Source organism: Lycium ferocissimum, chromosome 4 (assembly GCF_029784015.1).
Source record: "Lycium ferocissimum isolate CSIRO_LF1 chromosome 4, AGI_CSIRO_Lferr_CH_V1, whole genome shotgun sequence".
Classification (NCBI taxonomy): Eukaryota; Viridiplantae; Streptophyta; class Magnoliopsida; order Solanales; family Solanaceae; genus Lycium; species Lycium ferocissimum.
The window spans coordinates 36,967,105-36,994,674 of NC_081345.1; the positions used below are offsets into that span (position 1 = coordinate 36,967,105).

At 34.5% G+C, this 27,570-nt stretch overlaps 3 protein-coding genes, 1 long non-coding RNA gene and 1 pseudogene across 4 annotated transcripts; 4 read left to right on the forward strand and 1 right to left on the reverse strand.

Annotated features, from left to right (window-relative positions):
- The first annotated feature begins 301 nt into the window (after nt 1–301).
- LOC132054669 (uncharacterized) lies at nt 302–1,032 on the forward strand. Its single transcript, XM_059446644.1, has 3 exons — nt 302–434; nt 539–609; nt 703–1,032. Exons 1-3 carry the CDS (start codon nt 341–343, stop codon nt 904–906), a joined length of 369 nt encoding a protein of 122 aa, XP_059302627.1. The 5' UTR covers nt 302–340; the 3' UTR covers nt 907–1,032.
- A 5,757-nt stretch (nt 1,033–6,789) lies between these two features.
- On the forward strand, nt 6,790–7,907 carry LOC132054670 (uncharacterized). The gene is made up of 3 exons (XM_059446646.1): nt 6,790–7,272; nt 7,376–7,449; nt 7,545–7,907. The coding sequence occupies exons 1-3, from the start codon at nt 7,182–7,184 to the stop codon at nt 7,701–7,703; spliced, it is 324 nt and encodes a 107-aa protein (XP_059302629.1). The 5' UTR covers nt 6,790–7,181; the 3' UTR covers nt 7,704–7,907.
- A 9,641-nt stretch (nt 7,908–17,548) lies between these two features.
- Nucleotides 17,549–21,134, reverse strand: LOC132054004 (receptor-like kinase TMK3; annotated as a pseudogene).
- Nucleotides 21,135–21,349: 215 nt separating this feature from the next.
- On the forward strand, nt 21,350–21,975 carry LOC132052686 (uncharacterized). The gene is made up of 3 exons (XR_009414019.1): nt 21,350–21,536; nt 21,643–21,713; nt 21,807–21,975. It is a non-coding gene; the product is annotated as an uncharacterized LOC132052686 (long non-coding RNA).
- Nucleotides 21,976–26,840: 4,865 nt separating this feature from the next.
- LOC132052684 (uncharacterized) lies at nt 26,841–27,570 on the forward strand. The gene is made up of 3 exons (XM_059444335.1): nt 26,841–27,006; nt 27,114–27,187; nt 27,262–27,570. Exons 1-3 carry the CDS (start codon nt 26,916–26,918, stop codon nt 27,409–27,411), a joined length of 315 nt encoding a protein of 104 aa, XP_059300318.1. The 5' UTR covers nt 26,841–26,915; the 3' UTR covers nt 27,412–27,570.

Consider the following 27,570-nt stretch of genomic DNA (forward strand, 5'->3'; position numbering starts at 1 on the left):
AGTTGCGCCGTCCATTAGCTTGTTATATTGCAGTCTGCAGAAGATGAAGTAGAAGGGTGTCAAGCATCAACTAAGGGTCTGTACTCTGTCTATGCGGTTAATAATGCGTATCTTCTTCTTCTCTGCCATATATATAGCTGTCCAAAGGTAGCTGCTAATCATTAAGTTTACATCATCAAATGGCTGCAATGTGTAATCATTATTTAAGTTAATCAATATCCACTTCTCATAGTGGTTAATAGAAATGCTAAAGCGCCTCTATAAATTGCTCGTTGTTCCTATATTTACTTCATCGGAATCTTTTAGTACTGCTTCTATCTCGTAACGCTAAAATCTTCAAATGGCTCCATTCACTAACAAGCAATACCCTTATTTGATCATAATGGTGGTCTTGTGCATTTTCCTCTTCCCAATGATGCAAGCGCAATCCTATGGTTTTGAATCTCTCTTTTTGTGTTATGTAACCTTTTATATTTATCTCTTTTTTGTCCTCGTTCTACAAGACTGTTTAATCACCTTTTGTTTTACTCTGTTGCAGACTCTGTTTATTATATTTGTGGAAGCGCACATGGAAAAGCCACCATGCAATACCTTATTCAGAACAGAAAGGTTGTTTATTTATTTGTGTAAATATTCATAGAGCTAGTCTATGAAGGTCGTCTTATTTATTACTCCTTGTAACATATACTTTCAACATTGCAGTTGCTTTTGAAGGAGAAAGAGACAGTAACCATTATTGTACCTGGAACTGGAAGTAATGAAGGACATGGACACGCAAAAATAGTAAGCTCATGGAATGGGAAGAACAAGTCGGGTGAATATGTAGAATTAAGGGAAGCACCAATGGGACCAGACCCTTTGCACCATCATGGTGGTAGCCCTAGGAATAAACCAGCCCTGCCATAACTGTTGTTACTGTTTATTTTGTATGTCATTTTCTTCTGCAAAATCGGCTTGTTTAGTTTCTTTGCCTTTTTTGGATGTGATCTTTTAAAGGGTTATGTTTCTAAAATATGTATATATACAGACTGGATTTTGGAAACTCGATCGTAAGAAGACTTTGTGAATTGTGGTGTCAAATATTGTATTCTGTTGATTTCCTTTTTGTTGTCATGAATCGTCTATGCAAAATTGGATGTGTAATAATTAGCTCCTTATGATGAAGTACTGTTAGCAGAATCATTACTTATGCTTAATTTGGGAAATTAAGGATCTGTTCCAATACACTACTGCCCAGAAATACTTAGTGGGATCGTTGATTGATCATGCCATGTGTCCATAGAGTATTCAAGGGATGAATTATATTTCATAACTCAACCTTCTTGCTAAAAGAAGAATTTTACTAGCAAAATTGAAGAACTTATAACTAATAATGGCTAGCAAAAATAAAAGAACACATTTATTTAAGGAAAACATTTTCACAAAAGAATCTCCAAAGACCAAACCTGAGACTAGTCGAAATAATACTCATAATATATAGAACATGTAATTCTATTGTGACTTTTCGGTAGTATGGGGAAGTTGAGAATGACTAATCATTGAATCTTTCATATATGTTTTTTCAATGTGAATATACAATATCACTTAACAAATACAGTGCTAAACAATTATCTTCTCAAGTTCTTATCTTGATAATCATAGGTTATTCCAAAAATAAGACTCAGATCTAAAACAAACACAGAAGGAAAACTTTATGTATATCCTAAAGAGATTTTCAAAAAACTGTCTTCTTGCTCCTTCCTTGACAAGCATGTTTTAAGTCCATATTTGCCTAGGCAGGTTGTTGGCTAATAGGCTATTATAAGCTTTGATGAAACGCTGACTCCTGTAGCAGCTGGACTCTCTAGAGTCCTCTAAGATGCCACCACTCTTTGTGCTTCCATGGCCTCTAGTCTCTTGGCATTGTCTTGGTATCAACACAATTGTGAAAGACCTGCATTCATTTGAAAAATCAAAAACTTTGGATTCAATTATATCATTTTGGTTGATTATCAATTAGGAAATTTATTAGTACCTTTTTTTTAGTCTATGCATATTTTCAATGGTTGTAGATTCTGTTCGACAGCAATTGCAAATAATTAACACCTGGAGAAAGGGCATATTTAATTGCCTTTTTGGGGGTGTTCTTTAATGGTTGTTTTATTTGCTTGGAGGTTTGGTTTTATGCACCTTTTGCTTTGTAATATAGTTTGGGTTTCTAATATATATAAAGTAGGGGTTAATGTCAAACCCTCTATCAATCTGCTAAGACTGCTGTAGAACAAACACAGAAGGAACTGTATATCCTAAAGAGATTTTCAAAAAACTGTCTTCTTGCTCCTTCCTTGACAAGCATGTCTGCCACCCGATTTTGCTTCCTGTAGCTGTGAGCCTGTGACTAAGTCCCCGAGTCTCATCAACAACCTGCATTCATTTGAAAAAAAGCTCAATAAGTATCATTTTGGTTGATTAGCAAATTTATTAGTACCTCTTTGGAGTCTATGCATATTTTCAATGGTTGTAGATTCTGTTCGACAGCAATTGCAATTACGCAGTCCTTGGAGAAAGGCATATTTAATTGCCTTTTAATGGTTGTTTTATTTGCTTGGAGGTTTGGTTTTATGCACCTTTTGCTTTGTAATATAGTTTGGGTTTCTAATATATATAAAGTAGGGGTTAATGTCAAACCCTCTATCACTATCGAAGGTAAAAACCTGGATTGATTAAATAAAAAACCTTGGGAAATCTAAATTTAAATGACTGCATTAATCTTTAATAACTAAAATATTTTAAACATAATACTAATAAAAATTGTTATTTGATTCTTCAAATTTTGGAGTATAATTTTATATTAAATGGGCCAGTATTATATTCTAGATTTTTTAAAATAATTATACTAAGTCGAAACTTAATAGGATGTAATTATCATTTTTGACTTCTTTAGATTTTCCATGTACTGTTTCCATCAGAGCCTGCCTAAACGAGAGCAGAGCCACCAAAAGTAACTGCAGGCATCAGGGCATCTACATTACAAAACACAACTACAAATGGGTAATTGATCACTGCCGTCCTTCAATGTTTGATTTGATACCAATAGCCAATCCATCGGCCAAAGTTCAACACACGATCGATCTGAATCTTTGAAGGGTCTTTTAGTTACAACTTACAAGCATAACTGATTATAACTTCGAAATAAAATATGAGATTATCTTATTTTACATTTGGCAAAAATTTCAATTGGGTTTATCAATTTCGGGATATTTATTTTATGTTATTCTATGTGGGATGATAATATCTGAATTTTTAATTTTGAAAATAATAATAAATAATAGTATATTTTTCCTTCTCCAAAAAATTTCTCCCAAAGTCGTTTTAGAAATACAAGGTCAAAATTAAAAATAAATATTTTTTACAAGTTTATCTTGTTTGAATAAAAAAATTCTAGATCATAACATATACCATCTTATTTTAAGTCCAATAAATCAAGCGTCCGCAAATAAAAGTATGTATACACTAAATAATCCTGGTATTTTTTTATTTTTTTTAATATTATAATCGCAGATGACTTGTTCCAAACCAGACAGATTGGTGAGAATATAGGATTTACGTTAGACACTCTATTTTAATATTATATTGACACTATTGATTTAATTTAACTAGTTATTGCTTTACGGTTTTGGTTATCACATTACACTTGTTATAATATCAATAATACAATTTTGTTGTTGTTTGTCAATGTAATAACACGACAGCGTAGAAGATATACTTCTTTTCTCATATTTTATGTGCATTATTGTTTTTAATACGTTTCAAGAGAATAATTTATTTTTCTATATTTAAAAATAATTTAATTTTAAATTTTACCTTTAAAGAAATGTTCTTATAGTTATAGACATTTTCAAGATATGTTTAAAAGTATAAATTGTAAAATCTATAGTATTTTTTTCTTACAAATTTAAATGTCATTATTTATTTGCATCAGGTGTTTATTGTTTATACTAAACCAATATATAACATCATGTGTTTGTAAGTATACTTTTGTCAGTTAATTATAATTAACTTATTCATATTGTTAGTTCATTAAATGACTTAGCTATAATAAATTGATTTAATATGATATAAATACCATGACATCCCAAGATTAAGTTTGGCAGTGAATTTCCCACCTACAATAACAACATGTGCGATGTAATTTCTATTTATCAAACTTCGGTTTGGCTATTTCGGGGTTCGATTTTTTGAAGGTAGAGTTTGGGAGAGTTTTTAAAGTTCGGTATTTTTTTCGCAATATCTTATCCTCATTAAAAACGTTGTCTCAAACAAATGAACAAGTTTGTTTACTAGGATATACCGTAAGAATAATTAAGAAAACACATAAAGGACATATTAATCCTAAGAAACATCTAGTAAATTTTATTTTTCAATAAACAACATGATAGCAAGAAAATTAAAGTTGGGAAACTTCGATTTTATTTCCAAACACAAACACCGAACCAAACTACAAAAATAATCTCAAACTTAATCGTGAATATCTCACTTTATCCCATCTAGCCATCAAACCAGAGATTATATTAACCTACCTCTCAGGAGGTATGAATTAATCCCGAGAATATAATTTCAGAATTATAATTTCAAAATAATTTAATCAGCGAATCAAACAATAGTGTACATATATTTAACTGGGAATTAATAATCATTACAGCATTTATACCGTCACAACTCTCCTAGCGTCAAAATTTTCCAGCTGTGGTGGGCTCTGTACTATCCTTAAAGTTGCCAGTGAGAAATCAGAGAAAGGATGCACAGGTGTCCTTTGGCTGCCCAAAGTGATAATAGTACTCAGTTGGTGGTGGGCTCTGTACTATCTCATTCTGTCACTTGCTTAAAGCCTTAGAGGAAATCAACTTGAAAGATATCCAATACTTCAAATCACATTAACTGCACTGCTGATCTGACAGACTAATTAAGCATAACAGAAACTGCGAGTTCAATAGTAGATTCTATATACCCCGTATCTCAAGCTTCTAGCTAGTGCCTAGTGGTACTACTATATGATCACGTCATCTATAATTAGTGGCGTATCGACTATAGTAAGATAATCCTCTGCTCTTTCTCTTTTTGGTCATATCTTTTTCTGTTAGGCGTCATTTTTGCTAAATTCTCCGTTACGCTAGCTAACTAGAGTTTTTAATTTGATGTAGCACATTTTAAATTTTGTAAAATGCAATCCGGATCCAATCCAAATTAACCTCGGATTGGATTGGGTTGGATTGGATTTTTGATGTTTGTTTGGGGCAAACATTTTGAATTTTCAGATCAAATTGGAGGCCTTATTAAGATGTTTATAGCATTGTTGCAGCACACCAACATCCCAACACCTAGTTCATAATGTTCATCAACTAATGTCTAATAAAGATTATTAGACAAAATCATCAACAAAATAAAGTTAAATCCTGAACGAATGTCTAATAAAAATCGAAAGGGAACAACCCAACACCCAGTTCATAAGCTTCATCAATCAATCATTAAACAAAATCATCAACAAAATAAACTACAATCATCAACAAAGTAAACTGAAATCCCAAACAAATGTCAAATAACCTAAAATGAAAGTGCAATTTTTATATGTATCCGTATATTTTGGGTTTCAGGTCGGATTGGTTTAAAAGTGTACCAACCCATATCTGATCTGTATATCCGATTTGTTTTTTTTTTTTTAAAAAAAAAAAACACAACACATATCCGAACTAAATATCCAAAATCCGACCATCCAAATAGCATGGAATGATTCAAAACATCCTAATCAAGGGCGGATCCACACCACTGGGTGTGGGTTTGCGGGAACCCACAACTTTTATCCGAATCTTGTATTTATAATGTGAAACCCTTCAAATTTGTAAGAAATTTGGTAACCCAAAGAATAAACAACATGACTGTTAGTGGGAACATGTTTCAAATCTTGAATCCGCCTCTGATCCCAATTGTGCACGGTCCTATTTCTAATAGGTCGAGAGATAAGTTACATAGACTAATCAATTATATTTACTAACCGTTTAAAGATATCTATTTAAATAATTGACAACCTTCTTTACAAGTATCTTTGATTTTTTAGGCATCTCACAAACAGAAAATATAGACCCTCTATCTTCACACTGTTAGTACATAAACATCAAATAGACCATGTTGGACCAAAGACATCAAACAAATTAATCAAAATATCATATAGGACAAACTGATGTTGCCAGTAGAATATAGTTTTGGTACACTAGAAGATACTATAATAGTATCTTATAAGCTACATTGCTTAAATCTGTAGAGCAAAAATTCCCTACCCTTGACCATCCAACCATACTAGCAAATCATCATCGTCTGTAACCTTCGTTTGATAGAAAGTCTACACATTTATTTGCTTATCTCCAAATGTATGGTATGGTAATTTGAAGTCTTTAATAACAGTTCTAAGGTGGTGATACTGTATATATGCCTTTTTTTCTTACAAAAAAATTGGACATCAAGTATAGTACTTTTTCACTTTTAATTGCTTATATTCCATCTGATTTAACGATTTTTAGCTGCTTAATGCTCCATTATTCTATAGTAAGGCTAGAGGTAGAACATCCACGTACACATACATAAAGTATCCCTATCTACAAGTAGTGTACCAAAAATTGTTTGTAGCAATTAATATCTGTAAGAATTTACATTGAACGTAAAGCCATTCACAAACCAGCTGTAATGCGCTAAAGATTTACATGCAAGATTCTGTTATCTGGATGATGTAATGCTAGAAAGGCTGAGGTTATATATAGACCCATAATTAGTGAAGATCGTGGAAGTGATAGTTAGGCCGTCTATTAGCAGAAGGGTGTCAAGCATCAACTATGGGTCTGTACCCTGTGCTTTGCATTTTCTTTGCAGTTAATAATGCGCATCTTCTTCTTCTCTGCAAATCCGCCGATATTAGCTGTCCAAATCTTTGCTGCTATTAATCATTACTCCATTTTTCTTTATGTTTACATCCTCAAATGGCTGCTCTGTATAATCATTTAAGTTAATCTTCCTACTTCTCCTGGAGTCTTGAAATGCTATAAAAGTGCTCATTATTCCTCAATATATTTACTTCATTAAGTTTTCTAGTGCTTCATCTCATTTACGCATTAGGACTATTTTGTGTAATTTGGACTACTTAAATAAAACTTCAAATGTCTCCTCCTTTCACTAACAAGTATCCCTGTTTGATGTTAATGGTGATACTCTGCATCTTTCTCTTCCCATTGGAAGCACAATCCTCAGGTCTCTTTCTCTCTTAATTAATTTGTGTCTTTCAATTAAATATAATAGCTCTATCTATAAGACTTCGCTTACCATGTGAATTAAATATTTACTCTCTTTTCAGACTACTGTTTCTCGCTTAGTGGATGCGCACATGGAAAACCCGCCATGCAACAACACATGATTCAGAACAGAAAGGTTGTTAATCTATATGTGCCTGTAAATATTCAGAGAGGAAATTAATTAATGTCGTCTTCCTTGTATTAATTTCTTCATTGTATGTGTCATTGCAGGTGCTTTACAGCTTGAAGGAGAAAGAGACAGTTACCATTACCGTAAATGGAAAACCAATAAGCCGAGATGATGTGGAATTAAGAGAAGCACCTATGAGTCCAGACCCTTTGCACCATAGTGGGGGTAAACCTAGGAATAAACCTCAGATTATGCCATAGCTATCTATAATATAATATTTACTTTTGCAAATCGGCTTGTTCAGTTTTCTCTTTTTTGCTTTCTTTTTATCGGGGTATCACCTTCCAAAGGTTATAGTTCTAACTTAAATATAACTTAGGATTTTTGTGATGTAAAATGCTGCACTTTGTTAATTTCTCTTTTCTTAGAATCTCGTCTATGCAAATGGAATCATTTCAATCATTGCTCGATGGTGCCTCTCGTATATTTAAGTTTGAGTTTTTGAGTTTTTTTCACTGACAGTGTACAAAATATTTGTATATTTAGGTCACTTTTGAAATAAATACAAGTAAATCTCTATAAAGTATTACTCATTAATCAAGAAAACCGAAGACGAGATTTTAATTTGCTATCACAGGCTAAACTATATTAATGTGTTAAAAAATGTTTAAACTGGCAGTATCATTGGAGATTATACCCTATCAATGCATGGGAGATATATCTGTTCTCATAGGCTAAAACTTATTAATAATATAATTTTTATTATCATTTATATTCTAAAATTGATCCTTTTCGTGAACTACTATAAGTATATGCTTTGCAACGTGCATAACGCTAGTATTCCGTGAGACGTGCATTTCATGACAGTTAGCAAAAAAATTTTAAAATCTCATATGTTGCTCTATGGTTGATAGAAGAAAAAACAGCTCCAAAGCAGTGAGAGATAGAAATTTCTCGAAAAAAACCAGGCACAGGTCCAACTATATTGCAATACATGCAATAAAAAATTGCCAACTGAACTGAATCTTATAGCTCAGTTGGAATAGATCATCTGCTATTATTAAGGGGAATCACATCCAAAGACAAAAGTTGAACAGTGCTAAGACAACGTAAGAAATCTGCTGGGATAATATCGAATTGATTTTCATCCAAGCAGGCAAATTTCAAATTGGATAATCCACTGAAAGTAGGCAATTTCCTACTAAAACAATTCTTTTCTAGGCCATGATATTGATTATCTAATTCATTCAAGTTCTGACGTAAAGGACCCTTTAAACCCAAACCATGACCTGAATTTGGGTGACTTTATCACTAAAACAGAACACATGAGGAGTTGCAGGAGGACCACAAGGATCATTTCCCTTAGAAGGCCATTACAAGAGCTCTGGATTCTCTAATCCATTTCTGAAATCATTCGGATTTGTAACACCAGAAACCACATTTACAAGAAATACACCTAATGTATATAAGTATACAACTCCTTTTGATATCAAAATTCATATATACAATCTTCAGGAGAGGGTTGAATGATTGGGAGAGCAGGGGAGAGCCGATGAATTTTTTGCAACTCTGGAAGCGTTCATAGGTCTCAAGGAGGAGAAGAATCTCTTTATAGAAATAAAAATAATAACAGGATGTACTGTAAAATTTGCGTGCCATACATTTTTACGGACTGGCCAAGTGAACTTGATAGCTCCATGGGCAAGGATGGCGCTATAGAAGCCCTAAGAAGATCGTCGTCAAGGTACCAAGATTGTGATGCTTTTCTTAGGCTTCAATTGCTAATAAAAAGATGTCTAACTCAAGAAAATTTAAGAAGAAGAATTATGCGGGAATGGGGTAAACTTTACACATATTTCATGATCCAAGTCCACTCAAGAGGAGGGATTGGGCTGAAAGCAAAAGATTTAAATTCAAGCTCGCTGTTGAAAGTTTATGTTACAACTTGATGAGAAAGTCACACGTACAAAGTGACTTTTTGGGCAACCTTCTCCTTATTCTATTAGGGAAGAAGTTTGCCAATTATTTTACATGCTTTCCTCCAATCCTAATTAGGTTTTAGTATTTAATTATTTCCATAAAAGTAGATTCTAATCCCATTCTATTTGGGATAAGTTTCCCTATATATACAGATTTTGTTATTTTCATTACACAAATATTATTATTATTGAGAGTTTGTCTACTTTACACCTTTGTGTGTGGCTACTTTGGATTTATCTTGCAACCTTATAAGAACGATTCTTTTTAAGAGGTAAGATTAATTCGTACTTGATATCTTTGGTTCTTATTAGTAAATTAAAGAAGGTAATTAGTCTTATACTAATTATTGTCTCTAATTTCTTCGAAATAGGGGTCTAGATCACCTTTTGATATAAGTTCTTGAATTGACTCTATTAGTATCTTAATTAGTCTTAACCCGCTCAATTTTGAATACTAAGACCAATTAGGGTTCTTATCACTTAATCTTGAAATTTGAGGATTTTGTTCTTTGAATTTCCGCCATCTTTTATATTCTTGTCTTTAATCTTTGCATTTTCGTTCCGATAATCTTGTTTTGTTCAAGTAACCCGATTCTTATCAAGTTATCGGAGCGGCAATCAAGGTTCCGTTCTCATAATCTTGCTGTTTCGTAAAAAAAAAAAAAAAAAAAATGAAAATTCTCTTTTTCTTTTAGTAGCTTAAAATAGTAAAGCTATATAGCAACCAAAAAAAAAAAATCTTGCAAATTAAGAAACTCCATAGTTATTGTGTTTTGTTTTTCCAACATCAAGAAGGAAAACCAAGAAGAGGGGAAATTTATTTTTTTTTTTTCATACAAATTGGTCTTTTTCTTGTCTCGCCAAACCCAATCCGTCCGGAAGTTGGTAATTTTTTTTCTTTCATCTACTTTTCTAAAGGATTGTACTAGAAGGGTTTATATATAAATCACTTATCTTATAAAAACAAGTAATTTTTCAAAACAACTAGGGTGAGATCAATTGAGGGAAAAAGTCGAATTGAGAGATATTTATTCCTTAATATTTTTTCGAGATGTCTCAAAGAAAGTCAGTGAAGAGGGCACTCAAAACAACAACTTAGTCGAGATGTTCGAGGATTATCGCCCGACTTCAAGCGTTAGAGGCGGCTTCAAAATCCACCTAATCCGGTGAACATAGCCAATGTGCGGAGAATCCAACAACATCCGGTTCCTCGTGTAGGAGACAAAATTCGACCTCCTCAATTCAAAAAGATGAGGATGGTGAGACAATGACGAATTAGAAGGAAGGAAGAACGAAGAGAACCACGAATTAGCTGACAATCTTGGTGCAGTGATGAAGATCAGTACTTTCAGGAACAAGAGATCCGTACTTGTACCTTGATTGGGAGAGAATTGATGGACGCCATCTTTATCCTTTGATTTCTACTGCGAAGGTAAGAAGGTTAAACTTGCTTGTACTTTTCGTTATCTATATAAGAAATATAACGTAATTAGACAGACTGAAATCTATGTACTCCTATTATGGGACGAGATAGAATTGTGGAGAAATGTTTTTAGGATATCACTTTCAAAGATATCTGCAACAACGCCTTAAATCAACTAACTGGACGATTATTTAAGAAATATGGCTATGATCCAAAGCAAACGTGAAGTAATAATATACTAGGTTTCTTAATGGGTTAAAGTAATAATAGCTTGGATTTGAATTGCAACAATATGTAAACTTAGATGAGTTGGTATTATTTCAAGTAAAAAAGACAGTTAAAAACAAAGGCAAAAACCGTCTGCTACACCGGTAAGGAGGCCATGGACAAAGCCCTAATCCCATATTTGGGCAGAAACGGGAGGCCAAAGATGGAGAAAACTTTTAACACAAAAACTAAAGATGCAATACAATGTCACAAATGTCAAACATAAGGCGTTTGAAGTCTCAAATAGAAGAACTATCTTAATTAAAGATAACGGGAATATTTAGTGAAAAAAGTGAGGGAGAAGAAGAAGAAGAGGGTGTTGAGAGTGAGGATGAGAGAGATCGGTCCTCGTGCGAGGGAACTTTGGGGGTAGTTAGCGTCTTACCATTAATATAGGGAGCTTGATGAGGCAATGGGAAAATATTTTTCATACACGATGTAGGGATAAAAAGGGTAAAATTTGTTCTATGAATATTGACAATGGTAGTTGTGCTAACGTGGTGAGCGCGTACGTGGGAGAAATTGGGAATTCCATGCCGAAACGTAAGACCAATTATAACCTCATGGTCCAATGTGGGCTTCAAATTAAACAATGCATGATTTCTTTTTCTGTCACGAGCTGGTTGTCAACGAAGTTTGTCATATTTTATTGGGACGATAATCTCCTGAGATTTGCTTCCTTGAGGAAGGAGAAATAAGTACTCTGAACATAAAGTGGTTAAGAGCATATTCGCACCGCTTAACTCCTTCCGGTTGTAAAAGACCAACAACGATTGAAAGAAAACAATGGGAAAACATGGAGTGGATAAAAAAAAAAAAGAGTAAGATAAGCGAGGAAAAAAATCGAAGTGAGGCGTGAGAGAGAGAGAGGTCCAGACGAGAGAAAGCCAAAGGAAAGGAAAGAGTGATAAAAGAAAGAATTCCTGAGAGGAAAGAGAGGCTAAGGGTGAAAAAATAGGAAGCAAAAAACCAAAGAGTGTTTACTTGCAAGAAAAGAGGTTGCCCATTATCTTGCTTACATAGGGGAACCATGATTAACACTAACGATTTAGCTCCTTCTTTTTCCTAGTGTTGTTTCAAAACTTTTGCGGATTTTAACGATGTCTTTCCCGAGGATATCCCTAACACCCCGCTTTGAGGGGAATAGAACATCAAATTGACTTTTGTGCCCGGATCTCAATTGCCCGAGGCCTCGTTTATAGAAGCAATCCCGGTGAAACCCGTGGACTACAAAGACAAGTAGAAAGTTACGAGTGTTTGTGAGAGAAAGTATGAGCCCGTTATTTTCTTTTTTGGTACCCAAAAAAGATGGTACTTGGAGGATGTGTGTGAGATTGTCGCGCCATCAACAAAATAACGGTAAAGTATCGCCATCCTATTCCAATATACGCTTACCAATCGTATTTCTAAAATATTTTCTAAATTGATTTAAAAAAAAGTGGATACCACCAAATTCGAATGAATCCCGCAGATGAGTGGAAAACGCACTTTCAAAACTAAGTATGGCTTGTATGAGTGGTTAGTGATGCCGTTTGGTTTAACTAATGCACCTAGTACTTTCATGAGACTAATGAACCATATCTTTAAGGATTTTCCATGGCAAATTTAAGGTTTATTTTGATGATATTCGATCTTTTCAACCTCTCTCGAAGAACGGTGAACACTCGAGAGTTTTTGATGTGCTTAGGGAGCAACAATTGTATGCTAATTTGTCAAAGGACGTTTTGTGTTGATAAAGTAATCTTTCTTGGTTTTATTGTTAGCTCGAAAGAACTTAGATTGATGTAGATAAAATTAAAGATTAAAGAACAGCAATGGCCTACACTAAAACTAACAGGTTAGGAGTTTTCACGGACTTGCTAGTTTTTATGAAGATTTGTGAGGACTTTTGTACAATTGAACGCACTTTAATGCAAGTCATAAAAAAGATAAGGTTTTTAATTAGGGAAAAGAACAAGACCATGCATTTAATATCTTGAAGGATAAGTTTCACCTTTGTGGAATTACAAGATTTTTCTAAATCCTTTGAAATTGAATGTGATACATATGAGAAGGTATAGGGTTTATTTAATGCAAGATTCTAAGCCTATTGCATATTTTAGTGAGAAATTGAGTGGAGCTACATTGAATTATTCTACTTATGATCGTGAGTTATACGCATCAATTTTTGGACTTGGCAACATTACTTGCAACGTGAGTTTGTGATAAAACAGAAATGAGTCAATTACTAGTTACTAAGTTATATCACGCTGCCGGGGTGGAATTCATTGAGACGTTTCCTTACGTGATTTCATACAAGCACAGAAGGACAATGTGGTGGGCTGCATTATCCCGCAGTACGTTCTTATCTACATTACTTCTAAACTAATGGGATTTGAGCACATTAAAGGTTTGTATCTTGATGATTCCGTTCAGGGGTTGCTAGCCGCATGTTTCGGGCGGGACCAGAGAAGTTCACTTTACGTGATGGGTTCCTTTTCAAAAAATAAGTTGTGTGCCAATATGTTCATTGCGTGAGGTTTTTGTAAAAGAGGCACATCATGGGGTCTTATGGGACATTTTGGAGTGCCAAAGACCTTAGATATACTTTTTGAAAAAACTTTTTGGCCCTTGTTTTGATGTAGAAAATTTTGTGCACAATGTTTAGAATGTAAACATGCTAAATCTAGGGTTTTGCCACAATGGGTTGTACACGCACTTTTACCGTTCCGATTTCACCTTCGATAGACATCTCTATGGATTTTGTCTTAGGTTTGCACGAAAACAAAGTATGGTAAGGATAGTGTCTTTGTTGTGGTGGATAACATTCTCTAAGATGGCTCGTTTCATTCCATGCTTGAAAACTAATGACGTTTCACATCCCTGATTTGTTTGTTAAAGAAATTGTGAAATTACATGGCATACCTAGAACTATTGTTAGTGATAGGGATGTTAAGTTTTCGAGCCACTTTTGGCGTGTTCTTTAGGGAAGGCTAACCAAATTGTTGTTTTCTACTTGTCACCCACAACCGACGGGCAACCGAGGTGGTGAATAGAACTTTAGGTAACATGTTGAGGGCTTTTTGTTTTGAAAGGTGAATTAACTTAACGGGAGGATCACTTGCCTTTGGTGGAATTTACATAATAGAACTATTCATTCTTCTATCGGGTCTTCTCCTTTTGAAGTTGTTTATGGTTTTAATCCCTTACTTCCCCTTGATTTAGTGCCATTGCTCAATGATGACGTTGCTAGTCTTGATGGAACAAATAAAGCTGAGATGATGAGAAAAATACATGAGCGAACTAGACCGGCCATTGAAAAGAGGAATGAGCAAGTTGCTTCGAGAAGAAACAAAAGGACGAAAACAAGTCATCTTTGAACTTTGGGGGACTCGGTTGGGTTCACGAAAAGAAAGGTTTCCTTCTAAAAGGAAGTCTAAATTGCATGCTAGGCGATGGACCCTTTAAAGTTCTTGAGCGAATTGGAGACAATGCTTACAAGTTGGACTGCACCCTGCGAGTATCAAGTAAGTGCTACTTTCAATGTCACGACTTGTCCTTGTTTGATGAAGAATGTTAAATTCGAGGACAAATTCTTTAAGAAGAGGGGGATGATAGCTCCACGGGCAAGGATGGCGCCGATAGGGCCCAAGAAGATCATCGTCAAGGTCACAAGCTAAGGAGATGCAAGCCAAGGTTGCTAAAGCATGAATTGGAAATCAAAAAATGCGATCGTGGAAGAAAAGCCCAAGAACGAGTCCAAGAATTATGCAGAAGAATGGGCTAAATACCACATATTTCATGATCCAAGTCCAAGCTCAAGAGGAGAAAGATTGGCCCCACATGGAGCCCAAAAAGAGCTTAAATTCAAGCTCAGGGGCTATTTCTCGCCATGAAGAAATAAATCCAACCCCAATTCATTGAGAAAGTCACACGTACAAAGTGACTTTTGGGCAACCTTCTCCTTATTCTATTAAAGAAGTTTGCCAATTATTTTACATGCTTTCCTAGTTTAATCCCAATTAGGTTTTAGTATTTAATTATTTCCATAAAAGTAGATTCTAATCCCATTCTATTTGGGATGTTTCCCATATATATAGGTGGATTTTGTTATTTTCATTAGACAAATATTATTATTATTGAGAGTTTCTCTACTTTTACACCTTTGTGTGTGGCTACTTTGAATTTATCTTGCAACCTTATAAGAACGATTCTTTTTTTAAGAGGTAAGATTAATTCGTACTCGATATCTTTGGTTCTTATTGTAAATTAAAGAAGTTAAGTAATTAGTCTTATACTAATTATTGTCTCTAATTTCTTCGAAATAGGGTCTAGATCACCTTTTGATATAAGTTCTTGAATTGACTCTATTAGTATCTTAATTAGTCTTAATCCGCTAATTTTGAATACTAAGACCAATTAGGGTTCTTATCACTTAATCTTGAAATTTGGGGATTTTGTTCTTGAATTTCGCCTATCTTTATATTCTTGTCTTTAATTTTATTTTCGCTTCCGCAATATAATCTTGTTTTGTTCAAAATACGATTCTTATCGAACCGGGTCATGAAGAGCATGTGAAAAGCTAAAGCGCATACCAAGATTGTGTGCTTTTCTTTGCTGGTTGCTAGAGAAGCTTGTCTAACTCAAGAAAATTTAAGAAGAAGGGGCTTTCAGGATGTTAAACTTACTGGGACCAGTGATTCTGGATGACAATAGGAGGGATGGGTTGACAGCAAAGATAAAAAGTTCGCTGTTGAAAGTTGTTACAACTTGATGCAGAGACATGCTGGATTGCGGGAGGTGAACTGGCCTTCGAAGATGTAGTGGAGGAAGACTAAAGCTCCTCCAAAAGTGGCTTGTTTTGGCTGGATAGCAACTACAGATGCCTGCTTCACTCAAGATAAGCTTAGAAGAGGGGATTTGTCCTATGCAGTAGGTGTTTCTTTTGTGAGAAAGATCAGGAATCTGCAACTCATTTATTCCTCCATTGTAAACAAGCTGGACAAATTTGGGGTCTCTTTTTTAAACATATGTGGAGTGTAATGGGTTATGACTTATAGTATATAAACTCTATTCGAAAGATGGTAAAGTCAGAAAGTGGGCAAAATAAAGAAGAAAATTTGGAAAACAATCCTTCTTTGCATTATGTGGACTACTTGGTTGGAAAGGATAGGAGATGTTTTTAAGGCAAAAGTTCTCACATTGCTGTTGTGAAGAACAGGTATTTGCAAAATTTATGTTTTTGGCATAAAGAAAGTGTAGTAGGAAACTTATTTCAGTACATATTTGGAGGTTTATGTTTTTGGCGTAAAGAAAGTGTAGCAGGAAACTTATTTCAGTACGTATTTGGAGGTTTAGGATATGCTGAGTTGATTGTAACAACTATTCCAGATTTCTTATCTAGTACTTTTCTGTACCTTCTTGGCACATTTTGAATAAAATTAACTTATCTTATAAAAACAGGAATTTTTCAAGACAACTATAATTCATTGCAGAGTGTTAAGATGAATTGTATTCTTTTATTTTGCTTTTGGTGTAAAGAAAGTCACGTAGAGAGTAGATAATCATTGTTAGATACGTTAGGTAGCGTGTAAGTATAATAAATCGATCATTCTGATCTATTCTTTTGTTGTAAGTTAAAGATGGTTTAGCGTTACCTTAGTGCATCACAAAAATGGTACCTTTTCTGGCAAAAAGATGATAAGGTGAGTGAATTGTGGAAGGAAGAAGAAGAGAACCGAATTAGCTGACAGTTCTGGTGCAGTGTTTTCAGTAATTTACATGTGGATCAAACCCTAAAGGCAAGTACAAATTGATGACACCTTCTCTATCCTTTGATTTCTCACCCTTCTGTAATGGTTAGTACTTTAGTTTCTATATAAATAATACTCACGTAATTAACTTGAAATCTATGTACTCCTATTATTTTATTAAATAGAATGTGGAGAAATGTTTTTAGGATATAACCATAAGATATATGAAATTTATTAAATCAACTAACTCAGTCTATTTAAGAAAAACTGCTACCAACCTTAAACGTGAAGTAATAATATACATCTGTTAAAGTAATAATAGCTTTTGATTTTGTAGATACAATCACTTTTAATTCATTATTTCAGTAATTATCCAACAAAGGCAAAAGACTACTCAATGCGGACAAAGCCCTAATCCCATATTTGAGAATCGGGACAATGGAGAGAACATAGACAGCAAGAGCTAAAGATGTTGACCGTCAAACATAAAGGGAAAAAAGCTCAAATATGCCATTGAACTATCCGAAATGGCTCATTTATAACACTCGTTAATAGTTGAGCTCACTTATGCCATCGTCGTGACCAAAATGACTCATCCATGCCACTTACCATTAATAGCTCAAATGACTGGTTTTAAAATAATAAATTTTTTAACGTGACCTCGAATTAGAGGTCCACGTCGCCAACTTAAACCAGCCCAAACTAAATTAAAACCTTGTGGATATCTCCTTCTCGTCACGAGCTGGGTCAACGAAAGCAAGGAGATAATCTCCTGGAGATTTTCTTTACTTGAGGTAGAGCGTAGTCAATTCCTGAACTTTCATCCGATTCTTCTACAGGTTTCCAAAACTCAACTAGTTGGCCAAGCACATTCATTGCGTGTGACATGTCAGGCCTATGATTAGGATCTCTGTCAGTGCAATGTCCAGCTAATTCAGCCATAATGCAAATGCTTTTTTGGATATCTTCCTTCACGTGAAGAGCTGGGTCAACGGAAGCAAGGAGATTTTCTTTATTCGATTTTATCTGGCGGAACCACTCAACTAGATATCAAGTTTCCTCCGATTGATGCTCATCAAGGGCGGTTAGTCCAGTCACAAGTTCCACCAACACCACCTACAGCTGAAGACGACTATTTTAGTTGTGACTCAGGCCCGACTCTGTACACAACCACTAAGTCGAGTGTTTTAGGCCCCTAAGCACTTATTTTCTTTTACTTTACATGTGTACCTCACACGCATGTTTAACAACAATATTTATGTGATTTTAAAATATTTTTATTAATTGACATGGAATGCTCGTGCGGCGGGCGGGATGCACGTGCGGCACACAGAATGCACGTGCAACGAACAAAATGCACATGCAGCGCACGAGATTTAGTGTGGCCTCGTGCGCTAGTTTATGAATATCTTAACCTGCTTAAGATTTAAATATAGGCCACCAATTCCGGTCACGGGAGAGATGAAGTAAAATTTGAGTTAGGATAGATGAAAGAGAGAGAGAGAGAGAGAGAGAGAGAGAGAGAGAGAGAGAGAGAGAGAGAGAGAGAGAGAGAGAGAGAGAGAGAGAGAGAGAGAGAGAGAGAGAGAGAGAGAGAGAGAGAGAGAGAGAGAGAGAGAGAGAGAGAGAGAGAGAGAGAGAGAGAGAGAGAGAGAGAGAGAGAGAGAGAGAGAGAGTAATTAGTTCAACAACACAAAGAACTTAGATATACGGGTAACATTAAGATTAACCAAGCAATAGTTTCTACACTAAAACTAACAGGTAATTTAAAAAGCAGCTGATCAACATGCCATGCTTGTTGAACAGCTTTATGCAAGCATATTACAGTACCATGCCAACGAGAGAAAAGTATCTTAATTGGGATGGAGTTTCTAATTCTTCTTGTGGAGACAAGATGATAACTATGCTATGAATGATCATATGGAGAGAGGATGTGAAACATTTATTTAACAAAGATATGGAAAAGAATGAAAATGTCACTGAATGATGCGAGATTGATACCTCAATGTCCGAGGTATATCAATTTAGGAGGCACAACCGCAACATAAAGAAAAAACAGAAATGCTCCATTTAGTTACTCTGTTATATTTTGACCGGAGAAGGAAAGGATTGGAAGGTGCCCAGATCATAAGCACAGATCAGCAGAGTCTGCATTCGCATTGCAGTACTGACACATTTACAAACATAGAGGGACTAAAAGTGTATAGGTTCCGTTCAGGTAGAGATGTGTTCATGTAACAGGTTACCAGAGAGTAAAAAATACAACCGATGCTAAAATAGCAATATTTACCAGAACAGTCGAAATGAGTGTCTATGAAAGAGATACCAATGGCAAAAAATGCAACTTACCAGCATACTCAGGAGTAAGGTATCCAAATGTTCGATGGCAAAAAATGCAACACCAGCATACTCAGGAGCGAGTTTCTCTAATCCATATCAGAAACTTTTGCTCTAAAATCATCATCTAGAAGAATGTTTGATGATTTTGCGGTCAAGGTGTATGGAACTCTGGTGTGCCAGATTATGAAGGTACTCCATCCCTCGAGCAACATCTAGAGCACTATTGAGTCTCTTTGTCCATGATAAAGGCTCTAAGTTCAGGTTATTCCAGCGGAAAAATGTCTACGCAGAGCCGTTTGGCATCTATTCATATACCAAAAACCTTTCATTTCCTTCGATGGAGTAACCCAAACTTAAAACTAAATGGTGGTGCCAATTGCCAAACCTTGGAAAGCACAACTATTTCTGCTTGAAATTCATCCAATGCCTTGGTATTGATAATCACAGATTTCATTCTCTTCGCTGCAATTTGAATTTCTTCTTCAATAACACCTTTGTAAACAACTTCAAAGCCACCACGACCAAGCTCATTCTCTGGTGCAAAATTATTGGTTACCCTTCGAAGGTCCTGGGTTGAAATGACAAGGTTAACAATGTTATCTTGATCGAATGGGTCTTTGGGATGGATAACAATAGTAATAGAGTCCTTCTCTCATTTTCTCCTGCTCTTGAAAAATAAAAAAAACGTCAACAAGAACTAAGACCACAGAAACTGCACTCACAACTATAATAATCATGGTCTTCTCATGGTTCACTGATGTGGTTTGCTCTTTGGTAGCCGCCACAGCTACAATAGCAACAAGATGAGCATTTCCGTCCATAATGACTTTCATACTATCCCGAAATTTTGGCAATGGTGGATCAAAATTGTTCCCACTTAAGTCCAACAATCCCAAGAATCTGAGCTCTGTCAAGTTTGCTGGAAATAGACCGTGCAAACTATTTCTTTTTAAGTGAACTTCAAGCAGTGAATCCAAGTTTGCGAGTGAAGAGCTAAGCATACTCGTAAGGTTCTTGTTCTGTAGATTAACAATCGTAACCTGACCTCTAGGATTGCAACTGATTCCCAACCAAGGGCTTGAACATGGATAACTACCGGACCATTCGGAAGCAAGATTGGCTGGATAATTCCAACCACCAAGAAGATCTAAAAGTGCATTAACTCGAGGAGCACAAGGCACACCATGAGTTGGCTGACACAGAATTTGAGGAATATGTAGACACGGAAGGATGAATTACGTTTATTATCTAGCCTAGTCTTAAATGGTCGCCTAGTAGAACATTTGGGATGGCCAATAAAGGGAAATTTGTCCGCCTTGCAGAATGGATTTTTTAAGAGCTTTTTTCTCAAAAGAATAGCGAAATTAAGTTGGCATTTGGCCATAAGAATTATTCATTTTATTCAAATTTTTTTTCACTTTTCAAACGCTATTAAAATTCAATACAACTTGAAGTTGTATTCGAATACAAAAACTCCAAAAATTTGGTTTTCAAAAAAATTTCGCTTTTTTCACTTTTTTACAATTACATTTCACCAAAAACTACAATTTCAAAAACTATGGCCAAACACAACTCCAACTCCAAAATTCCAAAAAAAGTGATTTTTTTTTTTTTTTGGTTTATATGGACAAACGGGGCCTAAATTAAGTGCAGAGCGAACCTTTTTACAAGTCAAAACAGTAGCACTACTCAATTAACGCTATTCTCTCAGGGTCCAACAGATGCGGGATGGCAAACGGTATGTCGCGGGTTCTGTCTTAACCCTCAAAATTTCAATCCGGCCTGCATAGCATTTTCACCCGCGTAGTTTTTTTTAATTTCCACGAAAGTTGCATTCATATTTTAATACATACCAGTTTAAATCTAATGAACTATAGAGCAACTTTTAAATATTTAGATTTTACTCTTTACATTATGAACTACCTGAAAAACAGAATAATACATAACCATTTCATATTAAATATAATTTAAACCATTAAACTTTCCAGAATAAACAGTAATGCATCGTATAAATAACTAAAGTCAGCTAGTGTGCACTAGCAACATGAAATTACCTTAGATACATCGTATAAACGGGTCCTAAGTTTACATCATGAAATGGCTGCAATGTGTAATCATTATTTAAGTTAATCAATATCCACTTCTCATAGTGGTTAATAGAAATGCTAAAGCGCCTCTATAAATTGCTCGTTGTTCCTATATTTACTTCATCGAAATCTTTTAGTACTGCTTCTATCTCGTAACGCTAAAATCTTCAAATGGCTCCATTCACTAACAAGCAATACCCTTCTTTGATCATAATGGTGGTCTTGTGCATTTTCCTCTTCCCAATGATGCAAGCGCAATCCTATGGTTTTGAATCTCTCTCTTTGTGTTATGTAGCCTTTTATATTTATATCTCTTTTTTGTCCTCGTTCTACAAGACTGTTTAATCACCTTTTGTTTTACTGTGTCGCAGACTCTGTTTATTATATTCGTGGATGCTCACATGGAAAAGCCACCATGCAATACCTTATTCAGAACAGAAAGGTTGTTTATTTATTTATGTAAATATTCATAGAGCTAGTCTATGAAGGTCGTCTTATTTATTACTCCTTGTAACACATACTTTCAATATTGCAGTTGCTTTTGAAAGAGAAAGAGACAGTAACCATTATTGTACCTGGAACTGGATGTTAATGAAGGACATGGACATGCACAAATAGTAAGCTCAGTGATTAATGGGAAGAACAAGTCGGATGAATATGTAGAATTAAGGGAAGCACCAATGGGACCAGACCCTTTGCACCATCATGGTACGTGGTAGCCCTAGGAGTAAACCTGCCATGCCATAACTCTTACTGCTTAATTTCTATGCTATTTTGTTCTTCTAATCGGCTTGTTTGTTTCTTTTTTTTTTTTTTTTTTTTTTAGGGTGTGACCCGTCAAAGGGTTATGTTTCTATGTTATGTATATATAGACAGGCTTTTGGAAACTCGCAAGAAGTTTTTGTTATGCAGAATGTTGTATTTTTGTTAATTTTCTCTTGTTGTCAAGAATGTCGTCTATGCAAAAACTGGATGTTTAGTACCTTATTAGTACGAAGTACTGCTCGCAGAATCGTTATTTATGCTTAATTTTGGAAATTAAGGATTCCCTCCTATACGCTACTTACCAGCAATACTATATGGGATATTTGATTGATCACGCCATGTGACCATAGGGTATTCAAGGGCTGAAATATATTTCATAACTTGACCTTGCCAAAAGAAGAATTTTACTAGAAAAATTGAAGAACTAACGGCTGTTAATTAGATGGTGGTATCCCTGGCAAAAATAAAAGAAGGTTAAACTAATTATTAAAGAAAATTTTTTACCGTGGGAACGACATTAGTAACTATCATGTCATTCAAATACACACAAAAATGCAGAGCCGTGTTTTTCCAGCCAGTGAAACGAACTGGCGACAATTGGATTCAGCATTTGAAGACCTTATAGAAACTCTGCAAGCCGAATATCAATTCATAGATTCGAAATAAACAATGTATGAAGTTTCCTTTAGAAAAAAATCATAAAACTTGCGTCTAAACAAACGATTCCTGAAGATTTTCAATATCATAAGTTCAGAAGATTCTATGGCAATGCAAAAGCTATATATCATGTTGTATATCCTTGTATATCACATAAAGATTTTCATTAAAATATGGATATACATTATTATATACATGATATAGAGGGATATGCAAGTTGATATACACCGTCATATATCGGGATATACATGAATATGCAGGGGGATACATCCATGAAGTCTTTTTCAACCTCAAGTTTTCAATCTGAAAATAGTCTCAATACCACCTCAAATCATCTTCAAACGCCTCCAAAGTTGATATTCAACCCAGTGGCGGAGCCACATAGAGCCGAGGGTGTTCATCCGAACCCTCTCGGCGGAAAAAAACACTATTTTTACAAGGTTAAAATTATTTTTTATATATATATATAGTAGATGTTGAACCCCCCTTGCTTTCAGTATGTTTCTTTTATATTTTGAACATAAAATGAATCCCCGCTCCACCACTGATTCAACCTCCTTGGGATAATATACACTAATGTATGTTGATATATATAGATATAAAGGGGATGTACGAACATAGACCTTTTAGGAAAATCATCTCAAATAATTCGCCTCAAATTGTCTCCAAACAACTCCAAATTGATATTCAAGCTCCTATAATGTTTTCAAGAAAATCCAATATCACCCAATCGACGGCTATACGATTTAGTGACCAAAACTCGATAAAACTCAGAGAAACAATAATTTTACAACCTAAAAAAGTTTTTCTCGAACGAGTACAATGAGAGAGAAAGAGTTGGGAGAGAGAACTGGGAGAAGTTGAAGAAAACCGTTCAGGGAAAGAGAGACTAAGCGTTGCTTTGAGATACTTTTTGATAACCCAATTTAGCTTTAAAAAACCAATTTGTTGAATTAAAACATGAATGCATCCTTCCGGATATCAGTAGCCACAAGTTGGCTTTTTCAAACTCCTTTGTTTCAATTTATGTGATCTAGTTTGACTCGGCACAAAGTCTAAAAAAAGGTAACACTTTTGAAATTAGTGATATAAAACAAGTTATAGATATTTGGATGGCTGTAAATCATTTCATTAAAGGTAAAAGAGAAAGTTTTATGTTCAATTATTTCTAAATATAGAAATGTATCATTTTTTTTTAGGTAGAACAAAAAGGAAAGTGAATCACATAAATTAGAACAATGAAAGTAGTATCAATTATTTATTAAAAAAACTGAACAGTCATGCAATACCAAATTTCCTATTTATAATTAGTTTTAAAAAGATGCATGCAATATAGGAGTAGTTATCACTCTTGACTTCTCTAGATTTTCATGTACTCTTTACATCAGATCCTGCAGCTTAAACGAGAGCAGAGCCACCAAAAGTAACTGCAGCAGCGGCATCTACAGTGCAGGGGACAGCTACAAAAGGGTAATTGATCTAAGTGTCCAATCTTTGATTTGATAACTATATTGGATAGTTACTCTATGTTGGATAACTATATCGAAACTTTTAATTTCGGGGAAAAACAAATACTTAATATATTTGCTCTTCACCAAAAAATTTCTCCCAAAGTTGTTTAAGAAATACAAGGTTAAAACTGAAAATATATTCTACTTTTCAAGTTTATCTAGTTTAAACCAAACAAATATATCGATGTTATATCATCATGTGTATTTCTTTCTTAGTCCAATGAACCAAACATCTACAAATAAACGTAAATTACACTAAATAATTTCGTCATTATCTAATCCTTATATTATAACCACAATAAAACTTGTTCACAACCCAAACGACCACTGAAAGTATAGGGTTTACGTTGTACACACTAAATCTATAAAAAAATGTTTATATTACCAATTTAATTTAACTAGATATTACTTACTTTCTAGATTATCACATTACGCTTAATATCAATAATGCAATTTGTTGTTCCTTGTCAATTTAACATGATGGCGTAGAAGATATACTTCTTCTGTTATATTTTATGTGATATTATTTTTAAATTCCCGTCTATTCCGAAAGAATAACTCACTATTTGAAAAGGAATTAACTTTATATAGTTTACCTTCAATGACATACTTTTGTAACCATATATATTTAAGATCATAAAGTTTTATAATCTATATAATATTTTTTTTCTTAGCAAGATAAATAAATTGACTAAGGACAGGCGGATTATATACACATTAGAACTTACTCCTACCGTGTTCACACTAAAGTAATAGACACATTTCATGTGTTTGTATGTATATTTTTGTCATTTAATTACTATTAATTAGTTTAATTTTATTTTTCGTAAATACAGGTATATGCACTAGCAGTGTACAGGTCTTTAACTCGGGATTAATAATCATTACTCCCTCCGGATCAAAAAAAGAGTTCACTTAGCTATTTGCACACCCCTTAAAAAATACTAATTCCTATAGAAAAATTGATAATTTAACTAAACTACCCCTAATTAAATAAGCATTGAAATTTGATCATATAACACTTAATAGGGGCACATCTGAAAAAATAAGATTAAATCTTTCTTGATTGATAAGTAGACGCTTTTTTTATCCAAAAAAAAAAAGCTAAGTGAATACTTTTTTTATTCGGAGGGAGTAGAACATTTATAGCGTCACCACATCCAGCTGTGGTGGGGTCTGTACTATCCTTAAAGTTGCCAGTGAAAAATCTGAGAAAGGAAGCGCAGGTGTCCTTTGGTTGGCCAAACTGATAATAGTACTCAGTTGGACAGGATCTCATTCCGTCACTTGCTCAAATCATTAGAGGAAATCAACTGGAAAGACATCTAATACTTCAAATCACATTAACTGCAGTGCTCATCTGACAGACTAATTAAGCATAACAGAAACTGGGAGTTCTATAGTGTATATACCCCGTAACTTAAACTTCCAGCTAGTGTAACTACTATATGATCACGTCATATATAATTAGTGGAGTATCTACTAAAGTAAGACAATCCTCTGCTCTTTCTTTTTTTTTGGTCCTATCTTTAGTTTCTGCTAGGCGTCATCTTTGCCAAGTTCCCTGTTACGCTAGCTAACTAGAGTTTTGAATAGGTCAAGAGATAAGTTACATACACTAATCAAATATATTTACTAACATGTTTGAATTTTTAGGCATCTCACAAACAGAAAATATAGATCCTCTTTCTTCACATCAAATAGACCTTGTTGGACCAAAGTCATCAAACAATTTATGAATCAAAATATCATATAGAAAAAATTGATGTGCACGTAGAATATTATATTAATTTTTGAAAAACTAGAAAATACTAAATAGAAATACTAAAATCTCTTATAAGATTGCTTAAATCTGTTAAGAGCAAAATTCTACATCCTTGATCTTTCCTTCCATACTAGCAAATCCTCATGTCTGTAATCTGATAAAATTGAGGAATCTGATAAAAAGTCTGCACATTTAATTTGCTTCCTTCTCTCAAGATATATCATCCGACATTCCCCTTGATAGCTTCGAGTAAGTATTTGCAATCATTAGTAATAGTTCTAAGATGGTAATACTCTATATATGCTAATTTTTTTTTTTTTTAAAATGGATATCAAGTATACAGTACGTTTTCAGTACTTATAATTCTTTTTATTCCATTGATTTAACAACTCTTAGCCCTTGCTTAATGCTCCATTATTATGTAGTAAGGCTAGAGGTAGAACATCCACGTACACATACATAAAAGTATCCCCACATACCAGTAGTGTACCAAAAATTGTTATAGCAATTAATATCGTTCACGTTGTTAGTAAAACCATTTACTAACCAGCTGTAATGTGCTAAAGATTTACATGCATGGATGATGTAATGCTAGAAAAATTTGAGGTTATAGACCCTAAGTGAAAGTGATAGTTGCGCCGTCCATTGAGTGTCAAGCATCAACTATGGGTCTGTACCCTGTGCGCTGCATTTTCTTTGCAGTTAATAATGGCTGCTTAATCATTACTCCGTTTCTTTACGTTTACATCCTCAAATGGCTGCTCTCTATAATCATTTATGTCAATCTTCCTACATCTCCTAGTGTGTTAAGATGTTAAAACGCCTCTATAAATTGCTCGTTATTCCTCAATATATTTACTTCATTGAGTTTTCTAGTACTTCAACTATTTCGCACATTAGGACTATTTACATTTGTGTAATTTGGAGTACTTAAATAAAACTTCAAATGGCACCCCCTTGCACTGACAAGAATTCCTCTTTGATGTTAATGGCTCTCTTCTGCATTTTTCTCTTAGCAATGCAAGCACAATCATCTGGTCTCTTTATTCTCTAGATATTAATTTGTGTCGATCTTTCAATTAAATATATTTAAAGTTGCTCTTTGTATCTTACTCTATTTATTTAATTTACTCTGTTCTGACAGACTACTGTTTCTTGCTAAGTGGATGCTCATATGGAAAACCCGCCACGCAAAATCACTTAATTCAGAACAGAAAGGTTGTTAATCTATTCAAAGAGGAATTGAAGTCTTCATTTAATGTATTAATTTACTTTATTTAGTACCGTTGCAGGTGATTTACAGCTTGAAGGGAAAAGAGACATTTCCCATTACCCTAAATGGAAAAACAACAAGCCAAGATGATGTGGAATTAAGAGAAGCACCTATGAGTCCAGACCCTTTGCACCATAATGGGGGTCTCCCTAGTGTGATTATGCCGTAGCTATCTATAATATAATAGTATATAATATGATATTTACTTGCAAATCGGCTTGTTTAGTTTTCCCTTTTTTGTTTTATTTTTATCGGGGTATCATATCAGGCTATCAGCTTTTAAAGGTTATAGTTCTAAGTTAAATGTAAACGGACAGGATTTTTGTGA